At 33.1% G+C, this 15,897-nt stretch overlaps 1 protein-coding gene and 1 long non-coding RNA gene across 2 annotated transcripts; one reads left to right on the top strand and one right to left on the bottom strand.

Annotated features, from left to right (window-relative positions):
• Window positions 1-6,620: 6,620 nt before the first annotated feature.
• LOC146166528 (uncharacterized) lies at window positions 6,621-7,673 on the bottom strand. The gene is made up of 2 exons (XM_083388615.1): window positions 7,144-7,673; window positions 6,621-7,068 (listed from the first exon to the last, which is right to left on the bottom strand). Exons 1-2 carry the CDS (start codon window positions 7,671-7,673, stop codon window positions 6,621-6,623), a joined length of 978 nt encoding a protein of 325 aa, XP_083244741.1.
• A 5,984-nt stretch (window positions 7,674-13,657) lies between these two features.
• Window positions 13,658-15,236, top strand: LOC146166527 (uncharacterized). Its single transcript, XR_014498697.1, has 4 exons — window positions 13,658-13,763; window positions 13,884-13,961; window positions 14,373-14,473; window positions 14,819-15,236. It is a non-coding gene; the product is annotated as an uncharacterized LOC146166527 (long non-coding RNA).
• The last annotated feature ends 661 nt before the right edge of the window (window positions 15,237-15,897 follow it).

Below are 15,897 nucleotides of genomic sequence, written 5' to 3'. Positions count from 1 at the left end.
TTCTACTAATTTTCTGAAAAAAACGACGTGCGCTAAATCCTTCTTATTTTGTGAATATTAATTTACTAGGCTAACAAAGATGGCCGACATAACCTCATAAAATCAAACTGAAGGGCGATTAAATAACGACTGTGACAAGCTATGATGTCTATAAGCGATATAATTTGATGTGAAAAATGTAACATTACTACTTTACAACAGCAACATATATTCCACTTGTAACTACACAACAGGGGCCGTGAAGCTATTTTTGTCGCTGACCAAAGTACTCTTTTTAGTTCTATAGAATGGCCCACTATGTAAAACTACCATGAAATAGTTAAAAATTCTATGTCACACCAATTTTTAAACAAGTGTAATGAATGTACGGCTATCACGCGGCCAACAAATACAGTATGACACTAATCTATTCAAAGTAACTCGCGGCCCACCAAAGATGGTGGTTCTGCGGCCCACAGTTTGCCGACAAGGTTATCGCCCAATCTTTAGTAAACTTATACAACGTACCTTGTCCACAATTTACAATCGAGTGTTATTTTTGCAATATAAACGCATTTTAAAGAAGCGGAATTGAAATTACAAGTTCGTCGCTCGCCCATCACATTTGTTTGACAGTTTGTAATATTTAGACGAAGGCAGAAATTTTCACAATCGCTCGCTAGCCACAACGACGTTCTACGGGAAGTAATACTTTTTTGACAAGCATTCAAATGTTTCCAGCGACATGCATTTATCCAAACTTGTTATTTTGGCATATAGAATTACGAACCAACCACCTACTCCATTGAATTGAGTTTTGCAGGAAATAATATCTCTTCCAATTATTTTATACTAAAGTCTGTTCGGATTAAAACAGCTCTTGATTTTACGATGTGAGAATCTACTTTAAACAACCGTAGCTTCCATTCATTGTTTTTAGGGCTTTAAACAATTTTAAGCTACCGATTTGAAGCGCTCAATATAAGAAAATATATAATCAATTTTTATTGGCTGGAATCAATTAGAAATAGATAGGCGTAATGAAAACCTGACTTCCATCTAAATAAAGCATCGGCGAACTTATACAAAACGTTGTACTTTTATCGGCTCCCAGTGTTATAAGTACTTGTACTAAAAACATAAAACTAACAATTGTAGAATTTTTTCTTATCATATATTTACAGCAACTATAGTCATTTCAGGCTTATAGCATTTCTTTTATTCCTATTTCTAATGGATGTAAACAGTTACTAGTCGGTAGTAAAGCGCTGTACAGTAAACTCCACTCAGTCCATCCACTAATATGACGTTAAACACATTTGCTTGATTGGTTTTATCGGGTCGAACGACAAGATGCTTCCTGATCAGGGAAACGAGAGCTAATTGTTCTGGCGCGGGGATTAACAAAGCGGCGAACACTGCACAGTAAGCCAGGATAACGACGGGTTCAATCCACGCAACGCTGCTGCTAGCAAAGTGTTATTTATCGCAGCTGCAACAGCGTGATTCACTTGTTCGTTTGGTAATGTCTTACTATCAAACATTGTAAACATTAGAACACCGTGTTACCGTAAAAGGCAGTGTTGCAATGACTTAAGTCAATGACTTAAATTAAGAGCACTTAAGTCACTGTTTTTAAATGACTTGACTTGACTTAAGTCTTTTGGGCAAATGACTTGGGTTAAAATAAATCGTTTTAATTAAGCAATTATTTATAAAATTACGTTATTTAGGCCAATCTTTACACATAAAAGAATTTGCTTGTTATATGCTGCTTTTATGTTATTTTTGACTTGAGTTACTCATAATAATCGGAGGAGTTTGCCGGTTTTCATAATTTAAAGTTTTATTTTTTTGACAGGGGCTCTAATTATGACTTGACTGGGACTTGACTTGTCATTTATTCAAAAAGACTTGACTTGTACTTAAGTTATTTTAAGAATGACTTGACTGGGACTTAAGTCGTTTTAAAATGACTTGTTTACAACACTGGAAAAAGGTGAAATTAAATCAGTCGTTCGACAACGATTGTAATTGCGTAGAAGAGAATTTAGTGTTGTATTATAAAAGTTAAAGTACAAGTAGATAGATGCTACTATTATCAAGTTTAGAAATGAAATACATTTTCCTTTAAAGGTTTATTTAACAAATGTTTAGCCTGGGATGAAATATTTGGACTTGTTTATGTCCACTTTAGCTGGTATTAACGCTTGTCTGATTGAATGAATCTGGAATTTTTAGAGTAACAGTGTTAATTAGAGAAACATCTTTTATAGTATTAAAAGCTAAATCTGTTTTGATTGGCCTGGTACAATTAATTGGAACACTAATCACTGATAAAACATTTTTACATTAGAACACCGTTGCCTTGAGTCCATAAGTGAAGTCTTGCGAACTGGTGTTTTATAATAAAATCTAAAAAATGATAATATCAGAAAGTGTTTGAAAAGAATTCTAATACTTTATCAAGTTCAGTGATTAAATACATCTTTGTTACCAATTTATTTGTACACAAATGTGGGCTGGCTTGTAATGAAATGTTTGTAGTAAAACTAGCTGGTAAAATAATGCTTGCTTGATTAATTACTTTTTACTTTTGTCACCTTGAAAATTTTATGAAGTCATTCATTAAAAGTATTGACAACTGCACTTTAAGTAAGTGTTTAACGCAAATATTTATATTTCCTTTATTAACAATTGTGTCTGTTTAAGTTACAAAGCGTTTTCCAAATTATTTACAATTAATAGTTGTTTTGTTCTTTTTTGTTATCTCAGTGTTCAATGGGTTGGAAAGGTTTCAGAAATACTTTTCAGAGCTTTTTTGACAAGTTTTGTTCTACTATGGTTTCTTTAGAGTGAATTTTTTTGTGTCTACTAAGATGTCCTGCCTTGCCAAAACACTTTCCACATTCTGTACATTTGTAAGGTTTTTCTCCGGTGTGAATTCTTTCATGTGTTTTAAGATTTCCTGCTAGGTTAAAACACTTTCCACATTCTTTGCATTTGTAATGTTTCTCGCCAGTGTGAATTCTTTCATGATTATTAAAATGTCCTGCTTGGTTAAAACAGTTTGCACAAATTTTGCACTCATATGGTCTCTCCCCAGTGTGAATTCGTTCGTGTCTTTTGAAGATGTAAGCTCGGTTGAAACATTTATCGCAAAATGTTTTTTAGCACTTTTAAAAGGCCTTTCTCCAGTGTGAATTCGTTGGTGTACTTTCACGTTTTGAGCTATATTGAAACATTTATTGCAATAAGTACATTTCAAGGGCATTTCTCCAGTATGAATTCGCACGTGGTTTTCAAGTTCGATATTTCTCCCAAACAGTTTTCCACAAACCACGCATTCGTGTTTCTTGAAGTGAACTCTAGACAGGTGATGTTTTAGTGCGTGGCGATTTTTGAATCGGAACTGTGTATTTTGTGTTGAAAGACTCTTGTTTTGTTCTTTCCTAGTATTCATTTGATCCAAGTTACTTTGTTTTACGCAATCAGACTTTTCACCTACAGGTTGATGTTCTTGTGATATACATTCTGTCATGCTGACAATGCGATATTCAAAAAACCATCTTCGCCCTCGTTTTTCAGCTTTGTAAATTACAAAATTGCCTTGGTTTGACATTTTTACGAATTTTCTGAAAAATAAGAAGTGTGCGAAACTATTTTTATCGTTTATCAATTTACTAACCCAAAAACGATGGCCGACATAACCTAATAAAATCAAACTGAAGGGCGCTTAAATAACGACTGTGACAAGCTATGGTGTTCATAAGCGAAATAATTTGCTGTGAAAAATGTAACATTACTAGTATTGCATTACCATGTTGAAGTGTAACAACAACATATATAGTACACAAAATGCCTTCGTTGAGCCTTGCTGAAACAGTCAGCCTGATCAGGATTGTAATTAACTAGTTTTATGTTGTTCCTAAGACTTACGAAATTACAATGCATTATAAGAAATCCTACAGACCTTCAATCATTGACGGCGAGTTAGGGGTGCTTGACCCATAAAACAGTGCTAAATTCACCATTTAACTACTGTATTGTGTTTACGTACGATGAAATAAGTCAAATTGTTCACCAAATATATTTAAAATAAATCAGACGAATTCTGGCTGCCCACTTGCGTTTTACAAGTTAATCGAGTTAGTATTGCGTGTACCATATTAATATTCCTTGGGAAAAGTAATACCGTTGTTATCCTGTTTTGTTCCAAAGCTTTCCACAATTATGTGACAAATCGGGCCCGTAATTCTCTAAGATTTTCTGAACCAGTGATTTAAAGAAAATATCAATTGTTACGTTTATGACACGAGCGAAAAAAATGTTGAAACTTAAGAGCGCAGCGCCCATTAAGCTAGACATCAACAAATTGATCCGTTTTATTTTAATGCTATTATAAGTAGCAAACTATTACATCGTTCCACCATAAGCATCATTTTGTTTCGACGTTATTTTTACTCGCCGCAAACACAAATAACTGTAGTGAACTCAATTATCACTGCCGGGCTGATGACGTAAGCCAGCGATCTTTAGAAAGTTTAGCAGTTATGGGCTAATGGGCCGACCATTTATTTCGTCTAAATTTAAATTACTCTTAACGCAGATAGACCTGAATTATGGCCTACAAACCGTGGTCTTTTCATTTATAATTTTAGGTTGTACGTCATACATTCAGGTAAATTTAAAGTATAGTTGGTTAAGCAAAGTTTGTGAAGGCCTGCTCTAAGTCTCTAAGTAATATTAATTGATCACAAACTGAACTTAGCCGCTCACAGTTTGCTGTAATGAACTTCTTACTGACATTATACCACACTAATTATACAGTCCTTATGCTGTTGTTACTATGTACTGCGCACAGCTATCAAGCATACAACAGACCTATAAGCAGCATTACATTTATTTGCCATACTATGAAAATAAATTTTATATTGTATAATTTTCTATGGGTTATACTACTTTAACAATTAAGGTTAAAATTTAAATCTTGACTTCTCTAAAATTTCAAAAATATTTACTTTTCATTCTTTTAGCCTACCTGTTTTTGTGTTTTATTCGATGGACTAATTAGGGCAACATACTCACGATAGCTCGAGCTTATTAAATTTTACTTAGTTGACTTTACTTATTTGACAGCTCTGCTGAATAGTTACTTACCTTTACTTTACAAATACAGAACCTAACCAAACGAGTGAAATGAAATTGTTTAATCGCCCGAAATCACAATAAACATCCGACCCAACTTGACTGTAAATGAACATTTTTTGTTTTACAAACAAGCCTTATTAAATATATAAGCTATTGCTACCAGGCATAATATCAGGTTTGTAGAGCTCTTCTGGCAAATGTAATTTTTATTCCGACGTTTCGACGTCCTATACAGGTCGTCTTCATCAGGGTAAATAACACGGAATGCGACTAACACGGAAAGCCTTATTAAACTGGCTGCACATTGTAATTCGCTAAATTTGTCTATACCATTTTTAGCTAGATCTTTTACTCAGAGCTATCTGGCGCAACGGACCTTACTAATGAAATAGTTTACTTTATAAACATGTTGCACTGCAGACTACCCAAGTGCGTTTTTCTTTCGCGAGTTGATGTGAGTTGTTATTGCTTAGTATTGCGCAGCGGAGACCAAGTAAATCAACAGCGTTTAATGCGGAAAGTCGACCGAATGCGTTGGTTCTAATATGTGGGTGTTATGTTTTAACTCTCCTACCATTCAATATTGCTTTTCCATTAAGGAACAATGTAGTACAATATATTAATTGTTGTATTCTTAGAAGGTTATGCGCGTCGAAATAAAGTTGTACAAAAGAATGTTATAACTAAATGGCCGAAGTAGCACTTTACAACTTTGGAATTTCCTGAAACATAAAAATTATGCGTCGGCCGATTTTACAACATGCCCGACGTACGCATTTGATAAACTTTATTAACAACGTTAGGTTTCAATAATTGAGATTTGCATTTACATGTTTTTTTCTTAAATGTCAATTCTTGTTTATTTTATTTGCGAAACTTCTTCCACAAACCTCGGATGCGTGTTTAGCTTGGTATCACCTTTGCATATGCGCCTTTAACATGTTACGTTTTATACAAAAAACTTTGAACAATTTGTAATATGTACATTACTTTACGCAAAAAGATTGCCTAAATTAAAAATCCGAGAAGTGAAAGTGATGACAGCGCTTGGTATACATTATGCATACAAATGGTATATTGATAATAAACGCTTTGTTTAACCATTGCGACGAGAAAATGAACAGGATTAAACAGCTGTTTAAACGATAATAATGGTTAACGTAAAATGAATAGAGGTTCAGTGGGTAAAAAGTGCAGCATTATTTTAGTTTATTAGAAATTCGATTTTAGATATTGAATACACTCCAATTAACTGGTCCTTCCTTTCACTTTTGCTGAAGTGGCATAAAAGTACAGCATAGGAAGTTGTACATCAACATATGTTCGAAGCTAACGTTAAATTCACATTTCCGTTAAACTGTGCATATATTTTTATTACAATTTACAATCGGCATTGCCTCTTTCATTTTCTGTAAAGTTTTGTTCGCAATTTTTACGTTTATTAAATTAGAAAAAAGTTTTACAGGTTTAGTTATTTGTGACAATTAAACCTAACCACACGTTTTGTTTTTAAAGCTTTCTTCTTTAGAGTGCGTCATTTTATGTCTTTTAAGACTTCCTGCCTGGTTAAAACATTTTCCACATTCTTTGCATTCATAAGGTCGTTCTCCAGTGTGAATTCTTTCATGATATTTAAGACTTCTTGCATGGGTAAAACATTTTCCACATTCTTTGCATTCATAAGGTCGTTCTCCAGTGTGAATTCTTTCATGAGATTTAAGATTTCCTGCATGGGTAAAACATTGTCCACATTTTTTGCATTTATAAGGTCGTTCTCCAGTGTGAATTCTTTCATGATATTTAAGACTTCCTGCATGGGTAAAACATTTTGCACATTCTTTACATTTGTAAGGTTTTTCTCCAGTGTGAATTCTTTCGTGATATTTAAGACTTCCTGCATGGGTAAAACACTTTCCACAAACTTTGCATACAAAGGGTCTTTCTCCAGTGTGAATGTGTTCGTGTACTTTTAAGTTTTGAGCTCGATTAAAGCGTTTAGCGCAATAAGCACACTTGTAGGGTTTTTCACCAGTGTGAATTCTTTCATGTTCTTTAAGATCTCCGGCATTACTAAAACATTTTTCACATTCTTTGCATTCATAAGGTCGTTCTCCAGTATGAATTCTTTCATGTTCTTTAAGATGTCCTGCCTGGGCAAAACACTTTCCACAAACTTTGCATACATAGGGTCTTTCGCCAGTATGAATTCGTTCGTGTACTTTCAAAGTTTGAGCTCGGTTGAATGATTTATCGCAAGAAGCACATTTAAAGGGTTTTTCTCCAGTGTGAGTTCTCACGTGGCGTTTAAAGTGGTAATTTTCACCAAACAGTTTCCCACAAACCTTGCATTTGTGTTTCTTGAAGTGAACCTTTGATAAGTGATATTTTAAGACGGAAATATTTTTAAAACGCTTTTCGCAAACGTGACATCTGAACTCTGTAGTTGTTTGATTCTTGCTTTGTTCTTTTCTGATATTTGTTTTGTCCTCTCCACAATCTTTTATCCGATCCATCGCAAACAAAACGTTGTGACGGGTTGACATGTTTTTTTATTTTCTGAAACTTTTTTTAAATCCCAACAAATTATCAAATACTGAAAAATAAACTTACGTTAAAATAACTTACTGCTGATCTTCTACAATAAGATGTGGAAATGATAGCTTGGCCTATCCAAACCCACTAGTTGACAAGATTTAAAGCAGACATAAAAAACTTTTTAGTGCGTAAGTACTAGGTGTGATACCAATGGAACTACAACGCTAAATTGGCTCGCCACATTCTTGAGGCTTGTTATATTTCCTACAGTCTTGCGCAGCTAAGCGCATACAGGGCGAAAAAATAAAACGGGAAAATCAAGCATTATGAAATCGATCTGTTTACGATCATTAGGATTTTCTGCACTTTCTCATTGTTATAATTCATTTCTATATCGCTTCGCACAGTCAATATTGTTAGTTTCACGTCGTCGTTTTAACAGTTTATTTCAGGCGAGCAGCTTACAACTAATATTTGCCTTCAGAGTCCAGAATCAACTAAATTTACATGTTCGTGGTTTAAATGTGCTTGGACCTAACAACTTTTGCTGCTCTTTTAATATTATTAAGTCCAGCCGCTTTTCAGGATTATATTGCAAGAAAGACAGGCTAAAGAAATATTTATGCGGTGAGGTTTAAACTCACTACCTCGGTCAAGCATGGACCGTCGCTCTGGTCTACCAAGTCGAGTAGCAGCCTCACTTAAACAACTTTTGCTGCTTTTTACTATTATTGACAACCGCTAATCAGTTAGATATAAGGTGGAATGAACTGTTTGTGGCTAACATAGTAAAAAAACCTTACTAACATCTACTGTAAAATCAATGCAATAGCTAAACATAACTTCAATGTACAGAAACCTTGTTTGCGCTAGTTTGACGCGTGATATTGCACAGCAACAATTGCCAGTCGATCTAAGCTAGCCCGCCACACCCCGATGCTACATTTGTGCATTCTTGCGCAGCAGACCGCATCGAACACCGTGTTACCTTTTTTGGGCGAGCTTAAATCAGACGCTTGAAAAGGGATTTAAGTGAATCTAATGGGACAACCTGGTGTTTTATTAAAACATAATCAGTTAGGCCAGTGATTAAACAGGGAGGTTTACCGCTAGATAGAAGAGCGGAGGGTGAAGCAACTCAGGAAATTGCTTGTTACATCAAATACTAAGTATAATAAAATAGCTCCTAATTGTTTCCATGTTGCATTTTTCTACAGTTTACTTCCAAGAACTGCATTAGCTTTAAATGCTCTTATTTTTATTATTAAATTGGGAAGTGTTTGCGACAATTTAAGATGCTTCCCTAACCCAAGCACATATAAGCCAATAACAACTAATTTTGCTGTTTAAATTAATACTTGACTTGCTTCCACTAATTAGCATCACACTTCCCAACAATGTAAACAACCATACACATATATAACTGGCGAAACGCGTGTCCTATAGTGCTTCATCTGTGTTGCTTTACAACGGTTAAAACTGTTGCCTAGATGTTGTAATTATGATTGTGACTCATTTCCACTTTAAAATATAACGTCATCTAAAACTAACTGCCATGTGTTTCAAAGCAACACTTTAATCTCACTGTGTAAAACGATATGCCACCGCAGGCTTACTTACAGAAGTGCGATCTAAACCAATAACTTCTATTTTCTCAAGCCCCAAACGCATGGCTGGTTTTATCTTTTAGGTACCACCAAGGATTGGAGTGGAAAATTTGATGCTGGAAAGATATTAACGTAAACTTTTCCCCAATGTCTTTCTTAGCTGTTTAACTTTTTGCATAGTTATGTATGTATATTATATTAATTCGAATCGGCAGTTTCATCATCAAGTAAAAACCAGGGACAAATGGAGACAAAGGAATCCTTCCCCGACGAAGTAACTGTGTGATGTGCACTTAGCAAGCTGTTTATAGTTCAGAAAAAAGTTATACTTTGACCCTAAATAATTCTAAAAAAACGTTTAAGGAACTTTACACGTTTATTTTGCCGATTAAAGTGTTGTATGCCATAATATTTAGGTGATACAAGTTAATTGTTTTGTAGTTTTACAGAATAAATAGTTTTATTTTGTTTAAAAAAAAGTATTTTAAGAGAACGATTTACATTGTCCACATAAGATATACCTAACTACTTATTGCATTGAACAAATTTGTGTTTCTTTTGAGCCAAACATTTTCCACATTCTTTACATATGGATTATCTTCGTTTATCAACTTTTATACGACTTAATTGAACAAAACATTTTCTAAATTCTTTACATTCATTAGGTTTTCTCTTGAATGAATCCTTTCATGAACTCTCAGAGCACTTAACTGACGAAAAGATTTTTCACAATGTTTGCACTTATGGGTTTTTTCTCCAGTGTGAATTCGTTCATGCACTTTTAGACCACCTAATTGAGTAAAACATCTTCCACATTCTTCAAAAAAAATCCATCATCGCTCTCATATTTTAAATCTTTCGACGCAAATTTAAACTCACAGTTTGACATATTTTCTCTGCTAAACATTAAAAATTAGCCAATATTTAATCATGGTATTATCAAACCTATGTTGTGTCAAAAATAAAACAAGGCAGTTAAACTATTAAAACACAACACAATTCTGTAGTAATAGTACTTTGCAAAGAGCCACATTCATTACTTGTAAATTACTGTATTCTACACAAAAAACATTCCTTACTTTGAACTTACTGTATTTTGCGCATCTACAAAGAAACACATTTCTTAGTTTGGTTTCTGAATACAAACAAAATCAGTAAATGAAATACTAAAACTAACATTCTAGCAATTTAATTATAGGAGCAGTGGCGTAATTATCGACATTAACATTTACAACACTCTTATCTGCAATTAGAATTTTTCGTTAACGAATGTTTAACAACTACTAAATCAGCCGGCAACACAAGTAGTTAACAATAAAAAAAAACTACAGCATTAACAGCAGTAAAAAGAAAGCGTGTTACGTACTAGACCAGTGGTTGTCAACCTTTTTCGTTGCACAAAAGTTCTATGGCCCAATAATTTTGATGAAAGAACAAACTATAAAAAATGTTTATAGCAAAAAAATAGCGGAGCATATGTCAAAACGGATTATTTATTCAACCGTGTATTAGTGAGGTACGTGCTTCTGAACATAAAGTTCCGTGTCATTTACATTTCTTCTTAATTCCTCCCCAATATTCCTGTAAAATTAGGTATACTTAGCATAGTGATCGAGATTAAACTAAATTGTTCAATAAATCTATCTTTTTTAAATTGGTCTGTGGCCCACCTAAAATGTTCTTATGGCCCACCAGTGAGCCGTGGCCCACTGGTTGAGAACCGCTGTACTAGACGCAATTATCGCAAGATAATTAGCAAATTTTGAGCAACAGTTTAAGATGTTTGGAGCATAATGGTTGGAGGTTGTAGTAAGACGTAATAAGAATATCAAAGCCCATACAGAAGTAGATATCATTTTGAACGTTTCGAATAAATCTTTATTCATTTTCTACATAGAGAGAAGTCACAGATTGTAAGTGTATATATATATATTGTTAAGGCAGACGTCAGAAAAAAGGAAACGTGGAGAGATACACTATCTAAACCTAAAGATGTATTATCCACAAAAACAAGTTTCGTACTTATAACTTAATGTATTATGCGCAAAGATCTACATTCCTTTATTTAGCTCATTCGCAAAAAAAGAGCCACTTTTCTTTACTTTCTTATTTGTGTGTTATTCACAAATCACACTTATTATATGGGGGATAATTAAACGACTTTACGTTTATAAACCATTGGATATTAGATAACTAAAAGCTTCTAATATCTAGTTATTCGATTTAAAAATGGCAATGCTAACATTAGTAACTTAAGAAAATCTGCACTGAACATCTGAAAAAAAACACAAATATAAAATGAAACGCGAAAGCAATACAAACTGCAATAAAATATGAGTGATTCTTCCTAAGTCGAATACTTATAAAAATATCGGTGAATAGGTTCTCTGATAAGCGTTTATAAAACTAGCTATTAAATTTTCTTGAATATGTTTTTTTTTAGTTCTTTGACACAAACAACTGAAAAAAAAAACACAAATATAACGCGACACAGACTAACAGAGTCGCATGTGGTCCTAGTTGATTCAACTATAAGAAAGGTTGAAACCTTTACATAATGCTCTACCGATTGTAAAAGTTACATGCAAGTTGCAAAATTTTAATTTTTCTAATTTTCTGTCACATAATATCATAATAAAATAGCTCCTATTTATTTACACTGTGACATGTTGCTGCGGTTTACTGCCAATAAAACATACTTTTGCATAAGAGTAGGAGCTCTAATCGTCCAACAACATTAGCTCAATCACTTGATCTACGTCAGGGTGGTCCAAGGTTGACAGCATTGCGGGCCACATAAAGTGCTACGTGTGTACCAGGGGTGGATGAATGATAATTTTTTAAAGATGACGCCACAAAACATCATCAAAAAGTTACGTCGAAAGACATATAAGCTCCATAAACTTGCTGCTTCGTTGAACTTGTGCGCAACTGAAATCGAGTGATAATGAGACAGGCAAAATTGTGCGTATTTAATAAAACTTTAAATTTAGAAGACTGCAGTTTATATGCGTAGACCAGGGGTTCCTAAACTTTTTTCACCGCGGACCCCTAAATTTTTGTTTTTGGCTTTGTGTTGCCCACGGTAGGCGAGAAATATTCAGAGATGATGTCATTAATTGACGTTAAAATAAAAATAGACTTTAAAATATGCTGATGATAAAATAAGGTCTAAATACATTGCTAAAACGTTTGATTTTTAATTTAAACTTTTTACTTTAATTTTTCACTTTAATTTGGCCTTCATGTACCCCCTAAAATAAGTTCACAGACCCCCAAGGGGTCCATGTACCCCACACTGTCAGAACGGTGTTTAAACTTAAACACCAAAACGGTCTATACACGTTTAAAATCTAAACACTTAAACACCTAATTTAAACACCTTCGTGTTTAATTTTAGTTTTGATGTTTAAATTATAAACACCTGAACGTTTTTTTGCTAAACACCTGATATTTTGACGTGTTTAACAACGAATATTGGGAGATTTCAAGCACAAATGACGATTTTAAACATGTTGACGATTAAACACCTGATATTTCAACACGTCAATTATTAGACATGTTTATTTCGATGCATTCTTGTATATTTATTGCTGCAGACATTTATGTTGATGTGTGGCGATGTTGGTGAGAGGTTAAAGCTATTTTAAAGCACTGATTGGTTGTTTTATGAAAGATTTCGTCTATCGATTTTGTCCACTATTTAAATATACAAGTTGGCATGTAAGGTCGTAAAAGATCACAACAAAACTACTTAAATCATAGTTTCCTAACTTAACATTTGTTTGGCGAATATTTAATTTCATAAATGTAGCTTGCGAATAACTTTGAACTAAAGTACTAAGCGAGACTGTGTGGTTTTGTGCCGCCATGACCTACTTAATTCACGACAAAGATAAAGAACGCGCGACGAAAAGACAATTAGTAAGTATTGATTTAAGATATATTTTAACTATTTATAGTAATGTGTTATGTTTTGAAACAAAATTTATGTTATATTATACATAAAAAATACACAAATGAATTCATGAGTTAAATTATTTGAAATTGATTCGGTCCGATGAACATTCACTGGCCTGTGACGAAAGGCGCGACAGTTTGAACAGTGAGTGAAAAAGGTTTAAACTGGTACAAGTTATACATTACAGTTAAAGCCGTTTTTGCGTAATTTGGCTTTCGAGTTACTGAAATTGTGGTTAAACAAATACTAATGTGTATAGTGATGATTTCTATATAAAATTTATTGTAATTTGCTTGTTGATAAATGCGTATAGCAATAATAATGTTTCATTAGCTGTGCTAGACTGACAGGTCTAGGATGTGAAATGTATGTTAAAAAGAAATTTTCAAGCGAAATGACTAAAAGTGGATTTTTGTTTCAGAATTTTTTTATTTATAAATCCTAAAGCAATGAAAGTTATAAAAGTCTATTTCATGATGGTTTGTTGCTTACACTTTGTAGACATGAAAGGATTAAGCGAAACAGTCAAGGTGTGTATGCCATTTTTTAAACTTAAATAGCAATTTAAATGTTCTGCTAAAAATAATTAAGTATGCTTTTAATAGATTAATAATTAATAAAGTTTTTTAGATTACACTGCTTTGTTTCAGGGCGATCAATTACACCAAACCATTTGCTATTTTCGACTTCAAAAACAACTTCGTTAATAGAAGATTAACTGTGAAAATGTAAGTAAATTTTGATTACCTGTTTTACATAAATTTAGTTTTAAAACAGGTTTTATATTGTCCCTTTATTTAAATTTCGCTTTTATCTTTTAGTTTTAGAAGCCAACGGGGAGAACTGTTTGCTTTTCCTAATCGAATAATATATATTTTTTAGACTATTACTCTAAACGATTTATCATAGAACACTAAAATATATGTTAAATAATATTCATTTTCACCATTTTTGATGTTTTTTTAATCTTTACAAAATTTCTGAAGTACTTCAATATGTGTTTTAGCTTATCATTTCCATTGTTTTAGTTTTACATTCCATCTTTAAATGTAGAATTTAATCTGTAGTACTTTTGGTACACTACTGACCCCTTCAATAGAATTATATATTTTAATTAGATTTGTTTTATTTATTTACAGGAATTTTAATTGCAAAGTGTAAGATGGTAAAATTCAAGCCCAGGAAAAGTTCAAGCGGAAAACAACAAAAGAGTATAAAACTCCTAAAATTGATACACAAGGTGATTACTCTAAGTTTTTATCTAATTTTTAAATTTGTGGTAGATACATAATTAAAAATAGAGATTTAATTGTCATTGGGTCACTGTGTAACATAAATAATACATTTCCTAATGCTATGTTTCCAAAAGACTGCATTGCCTTATACTTATAGTACATGTCATAAGAATATGTTTTCGTATTGATTAGTGACAGACTAAAACATATTTTATGACATGACATGTAATGGTTCTGCTGAGTAAATTTGTAAATTTTATGAGGTTTAGCAAAAAGAGTTGTTCTACTCTGTGACAGCATATAATTTTATTCATTGCATAAAATTTATCAAAGTATATTTTATTTCTTAGGCATCCGTGCTCAACTTGTCTTCTAAAAAGAAAAACTCTTCGAGGCCTTTACTGAGTGAACCTTTCGAACGACACAGCAGCATTTCTGCATTTGTATATTAGTGGATGGAATGAACGTTAAATAAGTGGAAAAACAACACTTGTCGAATAAATTGTTAGGTTGAGTTTATTGCTATTTGAGTCTGTTAATATGCCCAGTATTTAAGTTATACATCCAGTTGCCCTGTGTTTATATATGTTTTTAAACAACCCACGTATAGAAAATTATAAATATTAAAAAATATATATCTTTTGTTGCTTTTATTTACTTTTTCTCTTAACACTTTCATTGTACCCAATTCCAACATGTCATTTTGTGTATTATATATGTTTTCAGTTTTCCTACCTCTTCATTTCTGAAATGAGCTTTTAATTTTTTACGTAGAGTTTTCTTTTCCAAGTTTTACATTTTTTAAAACTGTTACTGTGTTGAGCTATTTGTTGTTTTTCACCTTTTTCGCGCAATAAAATGGTTAACCCAATGAAATTTTTGTGGAATTGATTTGGAAACACTGAATACTAGCTCTAAACACCTGACCGAATAAACGGCAAAACGTCTAAACACCTGAAATTTAAACATGTTTATTTTTAAACATGTTACATTTTCGCCCATTTCAGGTGTTTAATTTTGGTGTTTAATCGAATGACAGTGCAGTTTAAGAACCCCTGGCGTAGAATGTTTTTTTTAACAAACATGTAAATGGTCAGGGCGTTAGCATTTTAGTCGCAGTAAAATCCTGTGAAACAATTCGTTCCAGAAGCGAGATATAATTTATCGTTCATAAGTTGCAAAAACAATAAGCCAAAATCAAGCGCAAAACGCCGTTTTTCGTTTTTAGTTTGGTCGACCGTAAACGCTGGATAGTTTTTCTCTTTCGTTGTTTGTTTAGGTCAGTGGTTCTCAACCTTTTTTTTCGTGGCCCATGTACGTTGCAAAAAAATTCTGTGGCCCAATAGAATTTTTATGAAAGAAAAACCTTTAAAATAGGTTTAGAACAGGGGTGTCCAACTCAATCATGCCGGCGTGCCAATTTTTATCC

The sequence above is a fragment of the Ascidiella aspersa genome, chromosome 1 (genome assembly GCF_963924565.1).
Source record: "Ascidiella aspersa chromosome 1, kaAscAspe10.2, whole genome shotgun sequence".
Taxonomy (NCBI): Eukaryota; Metazoa; Chordata; class Ascidiacea; order Phlebobranchia; family Ascidiidae; genus Ascidiella; species Ascidiella aspersa.
Note: the sequence above shows the minus strand (reverse complement) of the source record. Positions and strands in the feature narration are given on the sequence as shown.